The 26,331-nt window shown below is 38.8% G+C and overlaps 1 protein-coding gene across 1 annotated transcript in view; it reads left to right on the top strand.

Moving 5' to 3' along the window:
- Positions 1–11,263: 11,263 nt before the first annotated feature.
- MTPN (myotrophin) overlaps positions 11,264–26,331 on the top strand; it is a 42,070-nt gene continuing 27,002 nt past the window's right edge. Inside the window, exon 1 of the mRNA XM_084305913.1 lies at positions 11,264–11,636. Within this exon, the coding sequence (XP_084162039.1) occupies positions 11,565–11,636 (72 nt within the window). The 5' untranslated portion in view covers positions 11,264–11,564. The remainder of the gene's footprint in view (positions 11,637–26,331) is intronic.

Genomic DNA, 26,331 nt, shown 5'->3' with positions numbered 1-26,331 from the left:
AAACACCTAATTCAGAACGTGTTCAAATCACCAAAAAATTACCTGTTTAGTGGATCTTCAGTTGCCATATGAAGCAGTTTATCCATATTGCTTTCATTACAGAAGGAAAGGGGAGACGGACAAAGTAGAAAAATACTTGAAAGTAGAAAAACATTCTCTCTTTTTCTTGTCTGAATGAGAAATACCATCCCAGTCTTTGAAGATATGACACTGAAATATTCAAAACAGTTCAGCAGCTACTCCCCTGAATTACCCACTTAGTTGTCACTATTTTGGTGAGCTCCCCAGGAACATCTGTTCCTTCAGTAGGAATAGATGAGTAGGAATAGCTCAGTGGGTGCATAGAGAACCACATTTTGCCACCAAACCATCAAGCTCAACATGTTTGATGTGTAGCTGGGTGTGAATACAGATCTTTGATGGAACTTTTTTTTGTTTCCTGACAGCTCATTTTCTTGGTCACATTTAAAATAATTCCACCAATGTTCACATTAAGGTGGGATCAGTTATCCAAAACAAACAAACAAAAAATAGTGACTTTAGTTAGCTTGCTTACTTGCAAATACCTATGTTTTTCTGGATACCATACCCAAAGTGAACAGAAGAAATGACTGAAAATTTGGTAACATTTACTAAGACTTCACACTTGAATGTACCTCCTGTTCTGCTAATTCTTTATAGATCTGTAAATCTGTTCTTACAGATGTTTGTCCTTGATAGCTCTATCAAAACCATCACTTCAGCCAGAAACATAATTTTATTAGGGTTAGCCAAAATCTTTATAGGCACTTGCCATCTACTGGACTGTGAGATAGTTGTGTTATGGTATTAGGCAAAATGATATACAGTAAATTTAGACTCATTTGCAACAATAAAATAGAAAATAAAACATAATAATAGTAATAGTAGTAGTAGTAGTAGTAGTAGTAGTAGTAGTAGTAGTAGTAGATATGCATAATACATGTTGTTATTTAATAGAGCCTGCTAATATTTAATATGTAGCTTCTGATAAACCTTTTCTTCCTTCAACAGCGGACACCATCTGTAACAGCTGTAAAGGAATAAGACCTGCATCTTTTGTGCAGTTGCTTCAATGTCAGAACTGGCCTCAGACAAAGCAGGGTAAACTGGGAACCCTTTTTTTCTGGACTTGTATCTGAGCTGACAAACAAAAATTTATGTACAAGTGCAACCTGTAAAGGTGTACCAAAAAATGGTGTTTCTGCAGATGTTATATTTATTTTATTCCTACTTATAGTAGGAATGATCTACCTATTACCACCATGAATAGGGACTACAGAAGACTGTTGAAAGATAGCACAGATCTGTTCTTGTTCCTTTGTCTCTATATATTTTATATACATAGCACTGCTGTTTTAGACTAGATGCCTGTAGCATATTATGTCTTTACTAGATGCATAGGCAAATACCCATGTATCCCGCAGTTTCTTTTGTTCTTCCAAAGAAACAGAGAGGGTCAATTTCTCATCAGCTTCCATGCAGAGAAACAAGGAAATACAAAGGCACAGGAAAATGCAGTTTGCCACTTGTTTTTATTGCCACCTGCACTGCAAAGCCCTGAATTTCATATTGCACAGCAGTTAGAAATTGGAGAGTAACACCTGGTGAATGGAGAGTGAAGTAAATGTATAGCTCTGCGCATAGGACAACACAAGATTTATTATTAGCATGCACACAATACAATCTGCAATTACATTTAAAATGTGAATTGTGAGAAAATACTGTTAATACTCAATAAGCTGCTATTAGTGATTCTGTACGTTAATAAAGACCATAACAAAAAGAAAGGGTAGACACGGAATGAGGCACAGTCAGTATGTGGTCAGCATGTGTCAATTTATCCAGTTAGGCTGTATTGGCATGCTGCTTCTTTATTCCATTTTCCTGAGCAGAAACAGGCTATGCATCTTCACAAGAATAGTGACATAGCACCTTGGCATATTGATTGAATGAAGCGAAGCATGGACAACAAGTGGCTTTACAGACTCATGGTGCATGAGCATAAACCTTTATAAATAACCAGAGCTGCAGAAATATTCTGGGCATAGGTATCTCACTCCCCCTTGTTGTGTGATCTGAGACTTTAGGATCTCATGAATCTGCCAAGAAATTAAAAACAGATATTCATTAGCACATGCAGGGTTAATTAAAAGCACAAATAAACTGTAAGTGGCAGAACAGGAGGGTCTGAAATACATTACCTAGGACAACGCAGACACTCTAGGAGGCACTGCATGGTGCAGTGGCATCTGAGCTGGTTCCCGTGCTCCATGAAAATATGGATCAGTGCCATGTGGAAGTAATGACTTTGCTTTTAAAGCTAATATGGGTTCAGCAAGGCTTAGCCACAGCAGTGCAATGAATGCAGCAAGACTGAATTGTTCACATTTTTCAAATGAGAAACCTGTGCAGATGTTTTTGTGCTGTTACAAATCTGAATAAAGAGTGGATGGGCAATGGCAGAGTTACAGTCTGTTAACTCTAGGAATGGCTGTATACTGTTCCTATCATCACAAACATGAGTAGTCCTGTTTCCAGAGTGACCTATACAGGACATAAGCAATCTGGCCAAGTGCATTGAGCAATCCTTAGCTGTCCTCTTGAGACTATTGTGAGGCTCCTGCAGTATTCCCACACACAATGTTGGAATAATGCATGCTACAGTTTTGCAAGGGCCTTCTGCACAATTAAAGGGAGAGGTATCATTTCAAACTGTTTAAAATTCCTCCCACCCCCTGCTAAGACCATGAAGAATACAACAAAACTGTACCCAGTTAGCATGGAAGGGGCAGCATTGCAACATAACACTGAATCAGACTGTACTGTACTGGAGATCTTCATCAAACTGAGACCAGAATGTTTCATAATCCATGTAACAAGAGATGTACACCAAACTCAAGGAAGCTTTTGCCTTTTGCAAAGCATGAAGAACATAACACAAACTGTTGTATAAATAGATTATGGTAAGAACATTCTCATAGTTCTGCCTCTGTTATTATGAAGGGATAGTTCATGTATTAAATAGCAAACAGAGAAAAGAAAGTGGAAAAATGTGGAAAGAAAGAGCATAAATAAAAAATGAAAGAAAGAAAAAAAACCCCTGTTCTTCAAACTCAGGGGAAGGTTGTCGATAGAAACTGAATACCTACCCAAGTCACATGTATGTCTGAAAAGCACGTATTTGGTATGAACTGTCTGCAAAAGTAGGATATGTTTCATTTTGGGGGAGAAATTCACCTTTCAGCAAAGGTTTTTTTTTTTTTTTTTTTTTTTTAATTCTTCTCCAAAGCTGAGTAGTAACAATCATAATTGATTCCTTACACCTGTCTATCATCTTGTCATACAATTGTCAGAAAAGAAAAATCTGCCATATATTTATAATACTTTTCACTTATAAAGCCTCCTTCAGCCAAGATTTTCAGGGGTTTTTACAATTACAGAAATACGTTAGACTATGGATAGGAAAACAAAGGCATAGGAAATGATGGTTGGGACAACAGTGTCTCCCTGTGGCACCATGGCTATTATTGTTAACATTTGTTAGTTAAATGTCACCAGTGAAAAATTCAATACCCAAGAAAGAAAAGAAGCTATCTTCCTTGCCTTTTGATTTATAGATAGTGACTCAGTTTATCAAACACATCAGAATATACAAAATATTCCACAAAGTGTTACACTTTTTAAATCAGCACAGCTTGATGAGTTTTGCTATATTGAAGGTATTTGCTTTGAAGATCTTATTATATTTAAGACCTTTGGTTTATCCTCTGATTCACACAGGACAACCCGTATAGCAGCAAAGAATCTGCATAAAATCAGGGCCATACTGGTCTGTAATGGTATGTCTCAGTGTGGAACCAGTGGCACAAATTTTATTATGGTAGTGGACAGAACACTAGAGTATGTGTTTCATCAGTCTTTTTGAATGTTCAGACAATAAATTCCATTTGGGTTAAAAGTGGAGAGATTCAGACAGTGCTCAAAGCACTAAAAAATGTACTGTTCCAAAATGAACAAGATTTGTAAGCCAGCACTCAGTGCCCCTCCCAGTTGTAAGATCTTGCCACCATGAAAAAAAAAAAAAGGCATAGGCATCCCTATAAAATTCTCAGCTTAGAAAGGGCAACGAGGCCCCACCACATGCCAAACTATATAGTCAGTGAGTGGAAAAATTCAGATCTAAGAAGCAGCTGCTCCAGAGGTAGTTTTCTCTGCTGTATTTGTAGAAACTGAGGTATTCAGTAGCATCTCTATTTTTATTATTTTTTTTTCAGATAGAGCTGTTTTCTAGTGAAAACACAACTTTCAGTCTGCAAGTAGACCTATGATTATTGTCCAGATAAAACCTGGAAGACTGCACATAACCACATGCTACCCTGAGGTACTGATCTGGATGGAAATATAAGTGGCAGAAAAAAAATAAAATAAGAAGAGTTTAATGTTAAAATGCTTCTGTTTTACCTTAAAACTTTTTAACACTTTGTTCTGCTCCTGGTATTAGCCAACTGCTCCAGTTGTCCATTCACCCAATATATATTACACCAACTTATACTCACTTTTCAAACTATAACTTGCACACAGACACCTTCTCTGAATTAAGGCAACAATGCATGAGTGGATGTAATTTTTCAATTTTTATTTTCAGTGGCTGTCTTTTCTATGAAAGGTAGAATTCTTCAGTTGATCAATTTCTTTTTATTTTATTTTATTATTTTTTTTTCAGAGCATTACAATGTAGAATTATCTCTATGCAGCTATGCAAATTCAAAAATCACTTGTTTTCAGTGTAGAAGATCACACTGGTATCAGTTTTAGTAGTCAGTTGTTTATTGCTTTGACTACTGTGAGAAAAAAATGATGTTCCTAAAGTTTCCTCTTTGTTAGCATAAGTCCCTAATGCGTCCAACTCTCATGTGTTTACTAGCAAAAGATTTCACCTTAGTCAGCACTGCATAGCCCATGCTGTTGTCAAAATGCAAACTGCAACCTATTCAGACTCTTGCACACTCAGCAAAGCATTGGGCTGGGTTCTCCTGATTGCGATTCTCAGCTATCCTGTACAGTCCCTTGCTTTAGAACATAGACTGTGTTTTCACCCATGATAGTACAAGCTCTCCAGAGTTTAACCCTTCATTACAACCATTTGCTGGAAGGCAATTTCAGCATCCAAAGGAATAATCAATAGTGATTGATCCCTTCTAGTCATCACTTGTGAGGCTGCAGCTGGTATACTGCTCCCAGTTTTGGGCTCCCCATTACAACAGAGATGTTGATACTGGAACAAGTCCATCAGACAAACCAAAACAATAAGCTGGCCAAAGCATATGGCAATAACAAAACACTGGAAGAAATTGGCTTGTTCAGCCCTGAGATGGCGAGATTTGGAAGGGCTGAGGAGGTGAGGTGTGAAGCTGCAGCAGGAGATTTCAATGTTGTCTTCAACTACCTCATGAGAATGCAAAGGGAAACCAGAGCCAAACCCTTTTTGAAGGGGTATAGGATAAGATGTAACAAAGATAAAGCTGAAACAGGGGAACACTGATTAGATAAAAGTTTTTCCTCTTTGGTTGTTGTTGGTTGTTGCATTTGTTTGTTTGTTTTTTGGGGGGTTGTTTGTCAAAAGGAACCAAACATTGGAATAAGTTGCCAGGAAAACTTGTGTTTTTGCCATACTTAGATATGTTCACAACTTGATTGGAGAATACCCGGAGCAATCTCACACAGGTTAGCCCTTCTTTGAGCAGGAATGATGTCAGATAACCTCCCCCAGCTTCCTTCCAGCAAGAATTATTGTATTTCTATAATTTGCTGATTTTAATTTAGAGATATAACTGAGATTATGAAGAGAGAACTTCTTGTATTTCCACATTCTTGTATTTCCACTTCTTGTATTTCCAAAAAAAAAAAAAAAAAAAAAAAAAAAGCTTACTGGCATCTAGTAATGACATCTAATGATTCTGGGAAAGAAAAAGCCTACAGATGGAAGGACATCATGCTGTGTTAATAAATAAACCTAGCCTGGCTCTTTATGGGTCAAACCTCTACACCACTATTCACCTGCTGATCTTCCTGAGAGTATTTGTCAACACCGATACACACCTTTCAGTTTTCAGATACAGCCACTTGTTTAGCAATTGCTAAATTGAGTGTTAGATCATGTTTACTAAATAGCGTCCAAGGAAACGGCAGTTCCACTTCATGGGAAGATTCATTTCCACAAATGTTGCCCTTCATTACTACTAAAGGCTGGCACCCACTACTGTATTAGTTTCCAAGGTCCAGTCTCATTAGGATTGAAGAACAAGTGCCAAGAAGCTAGAGCTATATGTCTTTGTCTGCTTCTAGTGCTATTTCAAGCACCACAACAAAATAGTCAACAGTTGTTGGGTTTCTCTGGCTGCAATCTTTTGACTTCAGGAAGGAAAAAATAACTTACTTCCTTTTCCTCCCCTTTTCCTTCAGACACCTCACCTCACATACAGGCAAAGCGAAACCTAGACTTATGTTTACATTTCAAATATTTACACAGATTTTGAAAAGGTTAGGAATAAATTTATTTGCAGTAGTGTCGGCAAATACTCAATTATTTCACCAGAGATTTATGCAGCTAAAGAAAGAACTTCAGGAGAGAGAAGATACTTGCCTTTCATATCCTGTATGCAAAAGTTTAAGGTGTGTAGACCAAAACCCCAAATTTTTTTTGGCTAAAATGAAGTACAATTATTGCTGGATTCAATGGCCAAGGGGAAGATATGAACTTTTCTTCTCTGGTGGTCTCCATGGCAAATCAACTGTATCAAATAGTATAAGTATTGCAAACTAATATGCAGAAAACCAATCAATTGTCCAATTTTCACCTGTCATTCCTAGATCTCATGTTAATTCTCTAATTTTATTCAGTCTACTATTTTGTTTTAAATTTATTATCTTCTCCTCAACAGAATTTTTTGTTTATTATGATATATAATACTACTGTTTGGCTGTTGTTGCTAAACTAGCAACTGCTATGTATGAACTGTTTGGCATTATTCGAAGGGAATACAGCAACTGTGTCATCAAACATGGGTTTTATATAAAGCCTGAAGAGGACCATCATATATGCAAGTCTCCTGTTTGTGTTTTGATATTGTTTTGGTTTTTATTTTAATAACTAAATTCACTGTCTTCTGTTCTAGACTATTTCTGTATTGCATTTATGATTTATACAAGTGTATGCATTACATAATAGTACTGTTGTATAAATGAATATGTTTGAAGTGAATTACATGTATTTGCTGAAATAGAAAAAATGTAAAACAATACTTATATACAAAATCATATGTGAAAATACACGATACATACAAAAAATAATAGTATTTGTATCCAGTAAGTGAGATTCACTCTGGTCAGCAGAGCAGGATGAGTCTATGAGACAACTGAGCAATTATTATAGAATCACAGAACTGTAGGGGTTGGAAGGGACCTCGAAAGATCATCAGGTCCAACCTCCCTGCCAAAGCAGGTTCCTCAGAGCAGGCTGCCCAGGTAGGCATCCAGACAAGCCTTGAATATCTCCAGAGAAGGAGACTCCATAGCCTCCCTAGGCAGCCTGTTCCAATGCTCCGTCACCCTCTCCATGAAGAAGTTCTTTCGCATATCAGTGCGGAACTTCCTGTGCTCTAACTTGCAGCCATTGCCCCTTGTCCTATCCCCACAAACCACTGAGAAGAGGTTGTAAATGTAGGCCTCCAAAACAAGCCTTAACTTGTAAGTGAGAGCAGAGAGATTAATTTCATCTCAACAGGAATAACTGAGCTAGAGAATGCATAGTTTCTAGTTCAATGATCTAGCACTTTTCCTACACCTTAACTTCCTGTCTACTCCAGCCATTCAAATGATGGGACGAAGCATCTCGTGCTTCTTGAGCTTTTGGTAGGATGCAGAATATAAAATAAATAATCATCTTTAAGTCTGTTGAAGCACACATTCATAGCAAACATACAAAGCTGCTGACTGGAAAGAATGTTTGTTCTTGTAATACATTTGGATTATATCTTTACCTAATTACAAATGCTATTTTATTTAATGGTCCTCATTATAGTATATCCTCAGGAGCATGACTTGCACATTGTATTGACACTTATTTTGGTAAGACTAAAAATACTGTTTTGAAGAAGGAATGTCACCAAGTGAAGGCTTATATCCAAGAAGCCAGCATAAATTCTATGGCTAACAATCATGACTCTCTTGGCAATGAACTAATTCTCTGGATGGTGAACTTACAACCCACTTAGAGCTTTGCCTAGTATGGTTCAAGACAGTATGAAGAGGAGATCCGTTCTACAAATGCAAAGTGATTCCACTACTGATCACAAGAAGGGCAAAGTAAACAGGGAGAAGTTTAAAATTACTAGTTTAGGCGATTCCAATTTTAAGACTTCCAATCTAACCCAAGTCTCACAGACTTTATATGTTTAGCTGCATTTATTTTCAAATGTAACTTTGCAATGATTTTAGGAGAAAAATGTATATGTTTAAGAAATTCCTGTGTTAAATGTGTATTGAATGTATTTCTCTCATTTTTTTATGATTAATGTCTAAAAAACAAAGTTCTTACATGCATACAGGCTTCTAGGAGTTGGAATTAAACCCGAAAAATGTAAAAGAAAAATAATGAGGGCTAACACAGTCCATACAGCTTTTAAGGTACATATGATAGCATAGCTAGAAAATTGCATGAGGTATGTTTTTTTTATTCCTCGATGCATGACTGAGAGATCTGGTATTAGTCACTAATCAGATAAAAAACATTCATAATTTGGGCCTGAAGCTAACCAGTGAGTAGGCATCTAGTAAAGACATGTATCAGGTAGAAGGGGAGAAAAGTCTGAGTAAACCATGCACTTTATGTAACAGGGCCTGTAGAGAAAGAGGTAAGTGTGAAAGCTTTTCTGCTTCAGTGACAAGGTAGGAGTAGGGAAAACATAGGCAAATTGAAAGACTGAATTTAGGTAGTACAAATATGGCAACTGAAGTGTCTGGTAACATTTAAAAGAAAAAAGGTGGTCACAGACTGGCTCCTTGATGCCAAATATTATTCAAATATTTAAGTAAGTAACCAGAATATTAAAAATGTTTCACCAGATGCATTAACTATTTAGTCTGCCTAAATAAGGAAGATGTTGGATTTAACTTTCTATTTAAAAAATCTAAACCTCCTTACCCTTTTTGCCGACTGAAAATTAAGCATTGAAAAATTTTACACATATACTGGGAGCACTTACAAAGCAATGCAATAGCACTTGACAATTTGTGCCTCTCAGAGAATTTTTCTTTTATTGTATTAGGAGAAGAGGAGAAGGAACATCGACAAAACCATATATATTTCAAAGCATCTCAATTTATATGTGAAATCAATAAGGATTCTGACTTGAAAGAGTATAGATTTTTATTTCCTTGCAAATAATATTCTAGCTATTTAATTTAAATACCATTTAATCCCCGTTCAAACTCTGCAGATCATAGAATCATAGAATCATTAAGGTTAGAAAAGACCTTCAAGATCATCTGGCCTTCTTGGCCAACTGGGCACAATGCTTGCTCATGTTCAGGTGAGTAACAACCAACACAGAATCACAGAACAGTTGAGGTTGGAAGGGAACTCAGAAGGTCACTTGGACCAACCCCCCTGCCAAGCAGGATCACCTAGAGCACATTGTGTAGAATGGCATTCAGGTGGGTTTTGAATATTTCCACAACTTCTCTGGGCAACCTATTCCAGTGCTTTGTCACCCTCACAGTAAAGAAATTGTCTCTCGTATGGAACCTCTCAGATGGAACTTCCTGTGCTTCAGTTTGTGCCCGTTGCATCTTGTCCTCTTACTGGGCACAACTGAAAAGAGACTGGCTCCATCCTCTTGACACCCTCCCCTCAGATAGTTATACACATTGATGAAGTCTCCCCTCAGTTTTCTCTTCTCCAGGCTAAACATGCCCTGTTCTCTCAGCCTGTCCTTGTACAACAGCTGCTCCAGTCCTTTAATCATCTTCATAGCACTCCTCTGGACTCACTCAAGTAGTTCTATGTCCCTCCTGTACTGAGGAACCCAGAACTGGACACAATACTCCAGGTGTGGCCTCACCAGGGCTGAGTAGAGAGGGAGGATCACATACTCCCAGATTCTGTTCCTCTGCACAGCTTTCCAGCCACTCTGCCCCAAACCTGTGGCACTGCATGAGGTTGTGGCCAAAGTGCAGGATCCGGCACTTAGCCATGTTGAACCTCATCCCATTGGTCTTTGCCCATCAATTCCTCTGCAGGGCCTTCCTACCCTCTGGCAGATCCCCACACATTTAACATTTCAGTGTTCAGAAATATAAAGAAAGCACAGAAACATCATAAGCTGTATAGCAAGCTCATAAATTTCCTTTGGCCATGGAGTGCCTCCTCTTTGCCATTAATGACACCATTACTACCTTCAAACACTGTTGTGCTTTTGCATACTGTTGCCAGACTGGGTACACTCATCCCAACTCTAGCTGCAAGGGTGTTTGGGCCGATGCTTGTCAGCGGGGGTTAGAAAGAGCGGCTGCCTGTTAACAGTCAAGCCTGACTCACATAACAGGCCGCATGCTCCATACGCAAAACATGTGGTTTCAAAAAAAAAACCCAGATGCAACCACTAAGTGCCAGCCTACTAATTAATTATCACACACTTCCTTTTATGTCTCGCCGCTCATGTTTTGGAAGTATTATGGTAATTATTCACAGCATGTTTCAGTGCCCGGGGCGTTGAAGAAGAGGTATTGAGACGCTCGGTTGGGTGAGCACAGACACTCAGACACGCTGCTCCTCGGGCAGCAGGGATGGAGGAGCCCAGGACACAAGCCCCAGGCCTCAGCAGGGCCGCGGGCGTTGGGTGAGGTAAGCGCAGCGCTGCCCGCGCCTCCATTTCTCGCCCCAAGGCCCGCGGCTGCTGGGGCGCGGCGCAGGCCCCGTCACCATGGCAACCACCGGGCCGCCGAGGGCGGGGCGAGGCTTCGGGGATGCAGTGCGCACGCGCAGTGCCGCTTCCGCCCTCATCCCGTCCCCCTGCCCGGTATCTCCGGGCCCGAGGAGGGGGCGGGGTGCTAAAATTAGACACTTGCGCAGAACGGGCTACGGAGGGAGGCGGCGTGCTGCGCATGCGCCCCGCGCCTCCCTCCCCCCCCCCCCCCCCCGCTCTGCCCCCCCCACTCCCGCGTGGGTGTCGCGGCGGGGTGGGCAGGGGACCGGGGGGGCTCGGATGCAAACCGGAAGCGGAAGCGCCGCGCGCCAGTAAACCGCTGCTCGCTCCCTCCCTCCCTCCGGCCGGGCGGCTGCCGCTGGCCCAACCGCCGCCGGGCCCCATCCGCCAACGGCCACAACCGCCCCAACCGCCACCGGGCCCCGGCCCTGCCCCGCCCCGCCCGCCCGCCCGGGGGAGGGGCTCCCGCCCGCCGCCGCCGCCGCCCTCGTTGCTGCCTGGAGGCGCTGCCGGCCCCTCGCCGCCTCGCCCGCGTCTCTTCCCTGCCCGGCGGCCGCGATGTCCGACAAAGAGTTCATGTGGGCCCTCAAAAACGGGGACCTGGATGAGGTGAAGGACTACGTGGCCAAGGTAGGGAGGCCCGGGCCGGCGGCGGGCTGCTGAGGGGCGGAGGAAGGGGTGCGCTGGGAGCCTTCAGGGGCCTCCCCGCGGCTGCCCGGGGGGTCCGGCTGGGGCGGGCGGCGGCCGCAGCCCGTGCGGAGCTCGGTCTCTGCGCGGATTTCCTGCGGGGCCGGGCATCCAGGCCGGGCTTCCCCTCCCCCTGCCGGCGGCCCGCTCCGTGTCTCTGCTTCCTCCTTTCCGCACCCGTAGCCCTGCGCCCCCCGCCGACCCCTGGGCCTGCTCCCCGGGGGGCTTGCTGCGAGTAAGGGCAGCGTCGTGACTTGACATGCGGTGTCCCGGACCTGCCTCACTGAGCTCATGTGGCTATGCATATGTGTGGCCTCGGCTTGGTTATCCTCTGCGTGCCTCAGGGCTCGTCCTTAATAGGGTGATGCTAAGCTGCCAGGTGTGTTGGGGCTTAATTCATTAACCTTCTGTCAAGTGTTTTGATATCTAGCTAGGGCAAGTGCTACAGGAACAGCAGACACCTGTGTAATGGCTGAAATAATCTTCACACACATCCTCATATTTGGAGTCTGGATTCCATCCTCGATTGCTTACAGTTGTCAGTGAGTTCTGGGGGAAAAGAGCTTCTATATAAAGACAAAATTCTGCTTCAGTCAGTCTGTAGTGTTCAGGAATATTTTGTCTACAAGCTTACATCAGAGCAGATGTTCACAGGCTCTTTGGTTTACGTGTAATTTAGCTGTAATTATTTAGATCTCTGAACACACAAATGGTTGTCTTCGGGAACTCGACGCATGCTGACATACCTTCTGATGACTGAAGTTCTTCCTACTCCACTTGTCAGCTTTGGTTGAAAGTTACCCAAACTTGTAGCACTCTTGGCAGAAAGAAACATGTGCAAGTACTTCCAGCTGCTTTAGTGCAAAGTCCAACAGCTTAGCTTGGATAGTCTTCTCTGACAATTTCAGCTAAGCTCCTGGACTTTGCATCAAAGTGGCTGGGTGCTCACATGCTCTGCTCTATCTGCAAAGTGCTAGAGGTAGTAATGAGGAGTAATATTATTATCCTGCTTCAGCCACTTGTTAATGATCACCTAGCTCTCTTTCTTTGTAATAAAGTTGAATGCTACGTTGACGTGTTCTTATTTCCTCTCAGCTTTGAAGGCCTCCAAAATGTTTCAGTAGGAGATTTGGATTCCTGCTACAGCTCATACAGGAATTGCATATATGCATACCTAGAGAAATTGCTGCATGCTCGTTGGTAATGGATTCTTCTGTGTTTGTTGCTCACACAAAGAGTCTGGCAGTAGTCATCTTGAGTCAGTTTATATCCACAAGGTTGTTGCAATACTTGTTAATAAGACTGGTTGTTTGAACGTTCTGACCCTTCCCAAATGGCTCTGCAACTGATACAGCAAATGGATCACTCTTCATCTACTTCAGTATGAAGTCAAATATGGAAAGTTGTTTGAGCCAGCCTGGTGGATGCTGTAGTGAAGATAAAGGGCATCTTCTACCTGTGCTAATAAGTTAGAAACCTTTAAAAGGGAAATTTGGTTTAAGGTTAGACGATTACAATAAAAAAAGCCTACAGTCCTTGAAACTTACATTTTAGAACGGTTTCTAATGTAGAAGGTGAATAAACTATGGGAATTTCTTTGTGGTCAAATCTCATTTGTTCTTTTCCCTCACTTGCAAATAAGTCCTTTTTCCTCAGCTGTTAAGCATCCTACTTTCCAGTAAAACAAGAAATATAATGTTTTATTTTTCAGGCGCTATGTTTTCCTGACAGATGGTGGACAGGTAAACCTTTAGTGTGATTTCCTGTGGAAACTTAAAGAGCAAATTTTGGCTGACTGTATTCCTTGCTAATGGTTTGTCAATCTTTTTTTGGTCAATTTCTCATAAGTTTCACAGGGCAGATGTTTCCAAAGGTAGGGTGTTTTTTTTTTTTTTGTTTTTTTTGTTTTTTTTTTTTTATGATACTGAATGAAGTAAAGGGAGATCCCGTAGGGAGGAAAAGAGTGCAAGGGTGACAAAAGGGAGTTAAGGGAGTACAGGAAAACTCTAGAAGCCTTCTGACTGTAAGAAAAGCCTCGGTTATTTCACATTAGTTCCTAAATTAATGAAGTATGTGAGATCAAATCATGCTTTGATAGCTACAGTTCTCAGAAAAATACCTTCATTCTGTGTGTTCTCTTTTTGAGTGTCTTGCTTAGCAGTTATGTAGCTTCTTCCTGCTGCTTTCCTGTTTTAAGTATGATTTAATGTTTTGGAATTTTGCTAGAATTATAAGCTTTGTAGTGGTAGAATTTCCTCTCCCAGCAATGTGGGAGGCAGTCTTACTTCTTACAGTCTTCACCTTCCTAAATTTCTAACTTTCTTATCTGTTTTCCTGGAACTTTTGACTTCCAACTTCTTTTTTCTTTTTTCTTTTTAGTTCTTGTTCTAGTGTTATTTTCCCATTACTTGAATGGATACAAAACAGCTTATAATTGTGTGGTTTTGCTGCCAATTACATCATAAAGATTTTTGACCTTTGATTTTTTTCAGTATCTGAGTGGCAGGTCTTGAAGTGGTAACCAAATGACCACTTGTGATTTAAAAATAATAGTATAAAAGGGCGTTATCAGTGAGGTTTTGAGGGTTGAACTCTTAATAATCATGTATTTTCTTCACTTGTGTGTTTTAAGCTACAAAGGTTTTGTATTTGGAATTATTAGCATTTCTTTCATCTCAGGTATGATTAGTAGGTATGGAGAAAACCATAATCATTCAGATTCAAACATAAGTGAAACTCAAGATATGATGTGAAAACCTTTATTTTCAGTGGCATGGCTTGTTCTCTAGAGAAATTTTCTGCGATTTCAATGGTTCTTAGACAAGCGAAGGGTACAGAGGCAAAAGGAAGAGTCTCCATTTGCATTTTATGTGTTGTTTTTTTTTCTGTGTGAAGAGATCTTGTGTTCTCTTAAGGATATTTTCTTCAGAAAGAACATGTTCTCACAAACAGTAGCTCTCATGGACGACAATGAAACAGGCAAATGCGACCTAATATTTCCTTATAGCTCTGCAAAGAAGTTCTTAGTGCTTCTTATCTGTGTGTTTTAGAAGTCACAGCTGGCTTCTACTTGATAAAAATATGAAAGATGATTTGTATGGTTTTAAGAGTTCTATGAGACTTCATTCTTTTCTGTAGGAAATATTAGTCTCATCGTTTCTAAACTTGTAATCATATTAACTTTTTATGGTAAATGTTAATTTCTACTGAAGTACAGCAGTTAGTGTGTTATGCTAGCTGATAAGTATAATGTCATCTATGTTTATGATGACTAGATTAAAAAGTATTTTTTACTGTTTGCTTTCTTTGATGTCTTCCTTTTGAATATAGCCAGCATATGTTGCCTTCAGAAGTATCTTTGCAGGGCTAGAATTGAAGGAATTCTGCGCTCTTCCCACATACATCCACTCAAATTTTTAAAATTCCACAAGAAAGCAGAAGCTTTCATATGAACAGATGAATCAAATGTGCACTCAAATGGGTGAGGAGGACCCACGCAGATTAGAGAAATTTGATTCCCTCAGGGGAGGGAACAGAGGGTAAAAAAGTACCAGTTAGAAGAAGAGCAGTCTATATTAAGCCTGCAGAACTTTTTATCGTGAGTGGTATTTGCGCTTTTCCCTTTCTTTATTCTCCTTCCCCATTAAAATGAAGTAAGTTATATAATTGCGTAAAAAGACTCCTCTTTTAACATGTACCTGTAAGTTTTCCAGTTAGCAATAAGACTTCTCAGACTAAGTAGAAGTTACGTTCAGTCACTGGGCACAAAGACTTTCTCCAGATAAACTTGTATTTATAAGAGGCTAAAATAAATGTTATTTTCCTGGAGTAATTTCACTTTCCATGGCTTAACTGAGAATTCCTCAATTCATGAGCTGCTGTAATCTCCTACATTGTTGCTTCTTAAACATAGCACTGCTTACAGATGAATTTGACCAATCAACTAACCTAATACTATAAGAAGGTAGGACAGTGCCGGACTGGAAGTACCAGATTTTTGCTGCTAATAGGACAGGGAGGTTGAAATGATGGTAGGCTGAGAGTAGAATGTGTTTGGAAAACACATGCTATGCTATGCTGGCCTAGTGGACATTTCTGATGGGGAGTATTCACTTTAACTTCTTAAAGAAAAGAGAGAGAGAGAGAGAGAAAGCTAGGAGACCCTCAATAATTCAAATGGTTGGAAAACAGAGCAACCACCTATACATCCTTCACAAAGTTGTTATGCTATAAAAATTCTTGTACTTTGGGATATAAAGATGTTTGATTGGATATTTTGTGAGAAATGGAGAGAAGTTGACTGCTGCAAAATTAACTGGAAACACTAAAGCAAAAAAACATAGTTCAGAAATTAGAAATACTCTTTTGTAAAAAGGACAGCAGTCAGAGGTATATTTAAAGTCTGAATGCTGTGGAGGGGTAAGAGAAGAGACTTAAATATGTCTGGGAGAAAAATGATTAGCAAGGAGAAATAGTTTTTTTTTTTTTTTTTACTTTTGATGACTAGCTTCTATTCTTTTGAGTGTCAATTGATATTTCTACTCCTTCAGGAGCAAACTAAATGAAAACAAACACTTAAATAGCCCTAAATATGGGTGGATTACTTCAATTTGTTTAACCCTATTGCTAATGCACTGAAATCTACGTTAGTTGAATGTGTAGAGAATACTGAAGTGTACTTCCTTATTATGGCTATATTGACAGCCAGTTTGTATCTAGTATGGAAACAGTTGCTTGGCTTGAAAGTCTTGCTGTTTTAGAGTGAAGCGTAAATGCTCTGTGATAGTTGGGAAAGAACACATCAGGATTAGCACTGACCTGAAGCTGCTGGTCTGGGGCTATCCCCTGTAGAGCTGTTCAGATGGTTCTGTGATGTAGCTCCCCAGTGTTGTGCTAATACTTGCACTGTGTGGGTTTGTCTCTGTGGAGTATGCTAGGCCTTCTGTTCATTTTCTCATGATTACTTTTGAGTGTGCTGGAGTGTGATCACTTAAGATAGTATAACTAAGCAGTAAAACAAAACTGAAATTCGGTGTTCAGTTTGCTTTGTCAATTTGATTATTATAATCTAAATCTTTCATTTGTGAAACAAGACCATCGTGCACTACTGAATGGTATAGAAGAGAGGCTGTTAGCAGGCTGCATATTCATGATAGTTCTTAACTAAATTGCCATGAATATACTAGAACAGTTTTCTGAAATACATAGCGTGGCTGCTACTTTTTGGTAGTGAGTACAGTGAGGTGTATGAGGTCAATGAAAACACCGTCTCAGGGTGGCTGATTAGCATCCCCAGTGGGATTCAAAAGAGTCTGAAGACATGTGACATGTCACAAATATTATTGGTTCATGCATTGGTTCTTTAAGTACTTGTATAGGAACATCAAGGAGTAACAAACTCACCTGGTACAAAGAGCATCTGTTTAGGAACGTGTGTGGTGGGCTTCGGTTGCAAACTGATTTTCAAATTGGTCAATTTTTGAATGTCTAGTTCTTAATTCTTTTGGACTACAGGTCAGAATCGTAGAATATCTCAAGTTGGAAGGGACCTGTAAGGATCCTTGAGTCCAACTGGTCAGCACTTACTGTTCATGTGTAGGAAACAGTTCTGGAGAACTAGCATTAAGATATCTGAAGTTTAGCAAAAGGGACGTTTTTGAAGTTGAATGTGTTGTCCCCACTGAATCTTACCAATTAAGATAACATTAAAAGGAAAAATAGGACAAGTATCAGGAAAGTCATACTGACTTAACAGAGAGTGAATCAGCCAAGAATAATATTTTCCAGGGGAAAATAGGGTCTATTAAAATATAAACTTGGCATTGTAGTGGAATGTATGACTCACTGACAGGATGGATGTCCCAGAATTCTCTGATCTGTCCATTTCATGAAGATAAGAGTATAACTGATTCTGAAGCAATTTTCACCTGAAATATAAATGGAGATTTTAAGAATCTTAACATGTCTGGAACAGCTAGTTATAGCGGTATTGTTGATGTCAGGGCCTGTGATTGTTCTGTTCCATCAGCTGGGTTCTGCACCCTGAAGCTCTTGGTCACTTTAAGAGATTGCCAAAGTACGTGACCTATGTAAGAGTGTTTTTTCCCTGCCCAAATTAAAAAAATCAGCTCTTTCTCATTTGTTTGTGTGGGCTATTATTATGTTGATGTGCTCATTCTGTATCTAATTGCTCTTTGAAAAAAAAAAAAAAAGATATCAAGACCAGTTTTTAATAAAGCATTGAATTTAAATGTTTGCTGCTGGAAATTTTTGTTAATATATTCAATTCCACAAATGAAAGAAAATTGCCTCTGCTGTGGATAAAATATCTTTTGTCTGAGATAGTCTCTAGCACATATATCACTAACTACAACACTATAGATTAGGAATATGTTATGAATAACAACCAGAGAATTCGGTGGTGTTCAGAAAATATTTACTTCTGGTACCACTGTATTTCTTCTTATCCTTCCTCATTCTAAGCCCATTTTTCCCTCCTCTATTCTTTTTTTTCCCCTTTAAATCCATGTTTTTCAAGCCTAGGTCTTGTATTCTGATTTTGTTAGTTGTTGATTGCAACAGGAGGGCACATGGAAGATGAGCTAAGCTTTCTTAAAACCAAAGAGAAGAGTTTTGCAGTGGTCTGTATTATGTCTGCATTTGGAAGAATGGGTGGAAAGTTGTGTTAGCTGTGAAGGTTAGGCACTTGAATGTTGACTTGGATACCATGGAATTGGTGAGTCATGCAAGGCTTATGAGTAAAAATACTGAATGAGTAGAGCTTGTAGTAGTGTCAAAAAGCATAGGTAAGGAATCGGAACATGAAGGTCAAATAAACTACCCAAGTTTAAGGAGAACGTACTGGACTCATAAATACAGGCTTTGCAGGTACAAGAATTCTTATGAGACTAAAAGTCTCTGTAAAGATGCATATAAAAGTCAGAAGAGAAAGTGGAGGAAAGATAAAGAAAGCAGGGGGATGTATCAAATTATATTGCTTAAGTCGCATATTTATTTCTGTATATGTCGCTGTGTTCTTAACATTTATGTTTTTTAATATTATGCTCGTTTCAGCTTCTGGATATGTGCCCAGACAGAAGTGTGAATGAAGTTACTTTTGCCTAATCTGCACACTTCCAAAGTTGAAGGTTTATATTAAGTTGTTCTTAACTTATCTTATTCCCCTAGCAAGAACTTTATCTGGGATGTTATTTTTACCTGCCAACACCTTTCTGTGGAAAGAGGTAGTTGTTGCTTGGATATGAAGATCTGTTACTAAGACAAAAGTGTTAACTGAAATTAAGTGCCAATAAGTGATCAGCTAGTTATATAATGATTGTTTTTCTTAAAACTGCTGCTTCAGCAGTTTTAACTAATTAGTTTTTTTCTCCCTTAGCTTGTGAGGATGGGCAGGTACAAATTAGCACAGCTCATATTGAAGAGTTTGCAGTTATTGCATGCTTGAGATGCTAGTAGTTGCTGAAGCCAATGCTAAAGCCTGTGTTGATTGCAGCCACCAATGGTAAATTCTGCAATCATACGGCAGAGAGGAGAGGGGAAACAATGGTTTCCTTTCAGTGTTTAGGGGATTATTCAGGGGTGCTGTTCCATGCAGTGAAGGTTTGTAGCTCTCTGACTTGGAAAGTAATCAGTATTAATGAGTTGTGTTGAACAAGGTACTGTTCTTGTTCAGTTGTTGGTTAGATTGGGAGGTACTTGTGTTTTCTTGTTGGATTTTTTCCTTAAAAAAAAAAAAAGTTTGTTCTGAAAGCAGCTGACCTCCTGATGAGGTAGAGCAGGAGGGGAAAGAGAAACATGATCTTGTAAATTCACTATTATAATGTATATGCACTTGAATGTGACTTTAAATTAGTTCATGGGACTTGGATTTTAGTACTTTTTGACACTTTGGCTGCTTTTATGGTCTTTGTGTTCTTTTATTAGTGTTTTATAGTTTGATGCAGATGTATAGTACAACACGGGTCATTGCATTTCTCTGAGTGAAGTATTTTTGTAGCTGCAACAAGAATTATAGTACAGTCTAGCTTTTTGTCTTTGCTTATATACATTTGCTGCAGCTTTTAGTGGTTACAGGCCAAAAGGGAAATGGTGAAATCATTTTACTTAGCCTCCAGCTACACTTTGAAAATCAAATAGAGTAATTGCACACAGTGGCTAATAAGCTGAACAGACCAAAACATCAGTAGAAAGGTTTTCTGGAGATTTGCCTGTCATACTTCCAGACAAAGTTCAAAGAATATTCAGATGTGTATCTAATTACAGAGTCAGTTTATAAAACTGTGTGCTCAAAGTTTCTTATGAGCTGAGATAAAGTCTTTATAATTATTGTTGAATGACTGATACTTTGTTTGCTCAAACTCCAGTAATTTATGAAGATTCTTTTTAACACACTTGTGGCCTATAAATTAGTGATTAGCTTCAGGGAGGAAAGTTGAGCTAGAAGGCCATTTGAGACAAAAGAGAAAGAGCTGTCTATAGAACAGTTATCATCAGCATCTCTCTTCTAAACGGACTTCTTAACAATGCTATGAATATAAATACTGTAATACTGTAGGCAACAAGTGTTTAAAAAATATATTTGTTCAAAAGCACTTCCAATACTCAATTCAGGTAATGTAATTAGGAGGAGGAAGTTTCAAGTCCTATTTACCAAAAAAAAAAAAAAAAAAAAAAGGAAGGGGAGGGGGCGTGGGCCAGGAGAGTTCCTTCCTGTGAAGTGAGATCTGCATTTCTGTTTGAGCACACCCTGTATAAAGAATTTTGCAGGATCCTTCGTATTCAAGTAAGGCTTGGGATTATTGCTTCCTTGGATTCTTAACTTTTCAATACCTTCAATAATATTACCTATCTCTTTAGGTAAGGAAGAGCTGTTATCATGGCTTACAAAAATAAATAAATAAATAAATAAAAATTTAGATTTGACCTGTAGTAAAGCATTATTTATGTTAGCTAAATTTACCTTGGGCATAGTAGCTCAACAAACAGTATATACGCTTACATTCAAGGTTTTTATTTTAGGAAACCTAATTCATGAAAAAGATCAAAGGTTTCTTTAAGAAGAATAAAATGTCAGTCTTCAGTACAGTTCTTGTGACAAGCTAGTAGACCTTATGGTTACTAAATCATTTTCATTAATAGGTGAGACCTAAAAAATTAGCTTACCTTTTGTAGATGGCTTATTTAAGTTAGTGTAATATTGCTATTGGTATATTTTAATAAAAAAACATTGCCATAAAGTTTAATGCCCCAAGTATAAGTGGTTTACAAAGGCATTCTATGAATGTTATACACGTTTTCTAAGTATATGCTGCATGTATTTCATGGATTTATGGTTCAGCATTTATTTCATGCACTTAAATAGCATTTCTGATCAAGCTTTTACTTCCATTGCATTGTGTTTTTTCATGATTTCATTTCATGAATTATTTAACCAAAAGTCAGTGTTAATTATCAGAGCTTTTGGAACTTTATTATTAATACTGCTTTTTATATTTTATGTGTTTTTATACATTTCTATATGAAGGCAACGTAAACTCAACACGTAGGCATTATTTTTCTCTGTTAATGAGATATGAATACTTGTAAATAAGCTAAGCTAAACTTTGTTCCTTTGGGTTTGACAGAACATTTGATCTTGCTTTGGACATATCCTTTGTTTATATTCTGGAGAAGGAAGTCATGCATTTGATGTCTAGCCCCAGTTATAAAGCTTAAATTTGGTACCTTTTTAAACTACAGCAATTAATTCTGGAAGATGTACTCATTTTCCCACTTAGCCTGTCATATTTTCATGGTGGAGTATGATCTTAACTTTGAGAACTCAGGATTGTTGTCTTGTTCTTTTTTCTTAAATTATTGATAGTAGATTTTAGATCACACAGAAATCAAAATACCAAGCTGGCATCAATGGAACCTGAAACTCAGTAGCTGGCCGCCCCTACTGTTCTAGAAGGAAAACGGTAATTTTCTTTGCATTCTTTGGACAACATCATCAAAAATTTAAATACAGATGCTGATGTTGGTGCTCGTACAACAACTGAAAATGCTTTCATTCAGGGGTAGAAACTAAGTGGAAATTGGATAATAATTGCTTTTAGACTTTCATGACCATTGCTCTAGAAGTTAACCAGGTCTAATGATGGAAACTTCTTGAATGCTCTTATTGAATCTCTAAACGGTTTTATATTTTAACTTTGTGGTATCAGGAAAGGAGGTGAAGCATGTTATGCTGTTTTTTTATCTGTCCAAGCTTGCTTTCAGAATACCATGACTAGATGATCTGATGTATTAAGCTTGAGTTAAAGTCATGTGAAACTACGTAAATGGGTATTTTGTAGAAGATTGTTCTGATTTGATAATGTCATCCTTTGTCAATCTGATAGTATAGTAGTGAATTACCTGCTTTCTGATTCAAATGTGGTTCCTGTCTTGTGTTTAGCAATCACCCTGGCACCCATGTGAGCTGGAATATTCTTCTGCTTGATACACCATTGAAATGGTAAATCTTCCAAATCAGATCAAAGTGCAACAGTGTTAAAATATGGACTTCGGCCAATCACTTCTGGAGGGGAAAAAAAAGTATATATTTTTTTTTAAGGCCAGCTCAGCATTGCCTGTGAAAATGGACACTGCACTGTATTCCATGGATGTGTAATTAACACATCTTTTCAGAGCAGACACTGGTTTTATGCCAAGTGAAGGCATATGGTGATAAGTTTTGGTTGTAATACCTTACAAATTGTTAAATGTTTTTATTTTGAGTTGTGTTCCCTGTATTCCAAATCAGGTCTGATAGACAAGCCCTGGTTCTGTAACTAAAGCACTTTAATTTTAATTCCAAATTCTAACAATTTTTCTAAGCAAAGAAAAAGACTTACTCAGTCATTCATAGTTCATAGTTCTTTTCCATGGTTGGCATCCTGTAGACCTCTGCACCAAATCTTTTGTTAGGAGCAATAATACCTCTGTCTGCAGCAGCTTGTTCTGTCAGAATTAGTTGCTGCCATTACCCAGAGCTGTTACCTAACTAACTAACTAAAAGACAAGTACTTTTGGACAAAATGTTTTAATAGGAATTCATAAAAGCTAAGAGAGGATGCAAAACTTTCCCTTATATTCTTGTTTCATCTTGCTTACTAATGCAAATATTGAGTAGTTTCCACTGTTTTTAACTCAAGTCCTAAACAGTTAAGGATTGAGGGGAGAGCAACTACTTTCAACGATGCAAATAGCTGATACATCTACAAGGCTGGGATTGTAGCACATTTCTAGAAGCTCTTACTAGAAAACAGGTTCATTTTACTAGGTTCATTTTTGTTCTGCAGAACAACTCTTTTATCAGGTTTGTTTGTCTTTCAAAATGCTGATAAAACAACGAATACAGATGGCTCAATAGTGCAGTTTGTTTCTGGAGTTGTCGTTTTGACTGAGAGAAAGAGCTCCAGATCGCATTTGAATACAGTGGATAAGCTAGATATTTGTTTACGACTAACAAAACCTGAAAAGTAGATTAGTATACAACCTTTTTGTTGTCTTAATCAAAAATAAGTGGAAGAGTGCTTATAAAAGCGTCTCTGAGTATTTTAAATACCATATAAAGATAGGCCAAATCCAGCATCATGTTCAGAATTCATTTTCTTAACTTGTGTGGACCAAGTATTGGTCATACCATCAGCAGCTGAGGCATCTATTAAATCAGAACTACATACATCAGTGATAAAGTAGATACCTGTTCTAAACATCTGGACATCTACATCTGTTTGCTCTGGTCGTAGCACTTGCTGCAAAATGTCTACAGGAGAGTAGCTACCTCTCTTGATAAACCAGTGACTTTTATAGGGAACGTTATGCTGAAATTCTTTGAGTTGCAGTTTTCAGCTTGTTAAATACTGAAGCACAGATGGATGTTGTAAGGAAAACTAATAGGAAAAAAAAGACTGGGTTAGATCCAGAGCAGCAATGAAAACTTCACTTGCTACTGATGTCTGCAGCTTCCACAGATTTAACTTTCTGTATTTAAAAAGTCCACTTCTGAATACCTATTAACAGAATTTCGCTTTTTGATAATTTTCTATGGGTTTTTGTGGAGACGCTTTTGCTGTTTATGTTGGTAAGATGCAAAAGATGGAGGTAAAGACAGTTTGTCCTAGATATTCCCCAAAGTGAACAGGGAAGTAAAACAGCAGCTGGGAGAGAATTACTTGTTGTTCCAGGTTATGACATTTTGAAGCAGAGAAATGAAAAATACAGCAGTAGCAAAAAGGCATTTGTAAATCTCCTATCATGAACACAAAGATTACCAGTAGAAAGGCTTAGCTAATGCATCTGCTTCCAGTCTTTAAACAAAACAACAACAAGCTTCTAGATCTTAAATTCTCTGAGTGGAAGCCGGTATCCCACACAATAAATCTAGGTCACTTGCTTCTGTCTGACCACAGTTGTGTGTGGACCACTCCGACCACAACTGGAAAACTACTGGAATGGTCAGCATTTGCTTAACCACTGAGCAGAAGCAGAAGTCTTCCTGCTGCAGGCTGAATGAGACAAGATCACATTAATTTATTTAGTGAACTGAAAATAGGTAATTTCTGAAGATATGAACATGTTAATGAAAACTTGGATCCTACACAAAATTGTTGCAGTTGCCATGGTAAACTGCCTACTTGCAGTTACAATGAGTTGCTTCCTTAGCCTTGGCAGGAACTTAATGTTGGTTTTTAACTGAAGAAATCTGCTTCAAAATCATAAACAAATCACAACACTTACTGTTTTTTACCCCTTCTCTTTTTCTCAAACTTTGAATTATCCGTTACTTAAATATTCACTATTTCTACTCTTAGGCTAAATATTGGCTGGAGCAACAAGGTTATTTTTCCTTGTGAACCAGAAGATAGAGACAAGAAAACTTGAGACTTGGTAATTTTGCTGAGTAGAATATAGGAAACTTTCCTCTTTAGGCCTTCTCTTTTGAGAAGCTGTTTGCTACGTAGTTTTTGAACACAAGTCTGAGTGAATATGGGGACTTTGTATCTTTTTGATACACTGACTTGTGTTATGAGCTGGTTGTTTTATTTTTCTTTCTAATAACAGTTGACAAGCTTGTGGAAACTGCATTAGGGTATGATTGTGATGAAATACAGAGCAGCTTACGAAATAGTTCTTGTCTGAAGTGCTAGACTAGTGATTCAGTTAGCTTCAGGCTTCTATTAGGACAGCTGATGTGAGGATATGTTTGCTGTAGCAATTCTGAACAGAGTTTCAGTAATAGATGCAGATATGCAACCTCTCTGCTTTACCCAGCAGAAACTGCTTCAGCTTCGTACTCCATTCCAGTTACTATGACAAAATCTCTAGAGAAAATGGTATAAACAGCTCAGGAGAAGAGACTAATTTGTTGTCCCTGCTGCTTCAAAGTGTTTTGAGGCAGGAAGTCATTTTAATTATAACACTTGAAAACTAGAAATAAGGCTTTGGGAAAAAGTCATTAGTCCTAAGTTATTGAATTCATTTTAAGGGTATTTCTATTGGTGATCTCCAAGGACCTCTGAAAGTGTTTGGATTTTGGCCAAATCGGTTTATATCATGGCAGGAATGAAAACTGCTGTTTTAGACTATTCTATAAGGGGAAAACATTGAGTTGAACTGCAGTGCTACTTGCAAAAACTTGAATGTTGTAGGGTCGCTGAACTGAAGGCCTAAAACACAGACCAGGTGAATATTTTATATAGTGAGCTCTGTACTTGATCTGGTGAGATCTGGTATTGCGTAAAAAAAAAAAAAAAAAAAAAAAAAAAAAAAAAAAAAGGGGGGGGGGGGCAAAGAAGCCTGACAGCATTATAGAAATATGTATTTTGGAACAATAGATGTCTGCAAATGCAGCTTTGAGTTGAGGTTAGCAGCATGTGAATCAGCTCAGTGGCAGTCATTAGGTGAGAACAAGGATTACAAAATGGAAGGCCTCCCTCATGAGGGAGCCTGAAAGAAGAGCTTTCTCCAGGTGGTTACATGAGGAATCGGGGCTTTCTGTATGTAAGCCCCAGGAACGTTTCAGTAGTGAGGAAACTGAGGTAGTAGCTCTTGAGTTTTCAGTGATAAGCCTCATCTTAGATCTTACTCTCGTAAATGGTAAAAGTGAATCCTCTTGTTTGAATTCAGTGTTCAGTTTTAGTTTTGAATCTTTAGAGGAAGTTAATTGAAAACCAGGGTATTTGAGGCTTGAATTCTGTGCTTAAGCAACTGAAAGCTGGAGGAAATCATTAGAGAAGAGCTATAAAACTTTATTCCAGTCAAACAAGATGAGACTTCAGTTTTTGATGGTATTTGAGTATAGATGAGGCAATACTGCAGCCTGCACAAGTACAGAAGGTTAACTTGCTTCAGGGGCCTTTCTTTGCATTCTGAGACGGACTGGTGACAGCATGAGAAACATTGAGTTGAGAGAGCCCTTTCCAGGGCTGTTACTTAGAAACAGCAAACACCTCTCTGGCCAGATAGTTTGAGGAATCTGTAACAGATAAGAGTTACATAGAAGGTGAAAATGAAATGGTCTACTGGAAGGAATGCAGAAACATTGCACAAATGTGCGGGGAGTGGAGGTATGAAAACTGAAGTTCAGCTG

Source organism: Netta rufina, assembly GCF_964035555.1.
Source record: "Netta rufina genome assembly, chromosome: 1".
Taxonomy (NCBI): Eukaryota; Metazoa; Chordata; class Aves; order Anseriformes; family Anatidae; genus Netta; species Netta rufina.
The sequence above is the reverse complement of the archived record's forward strand: the minus strand, read 5'-3'. Positions and strand labels throughout refer to the sequence as shown.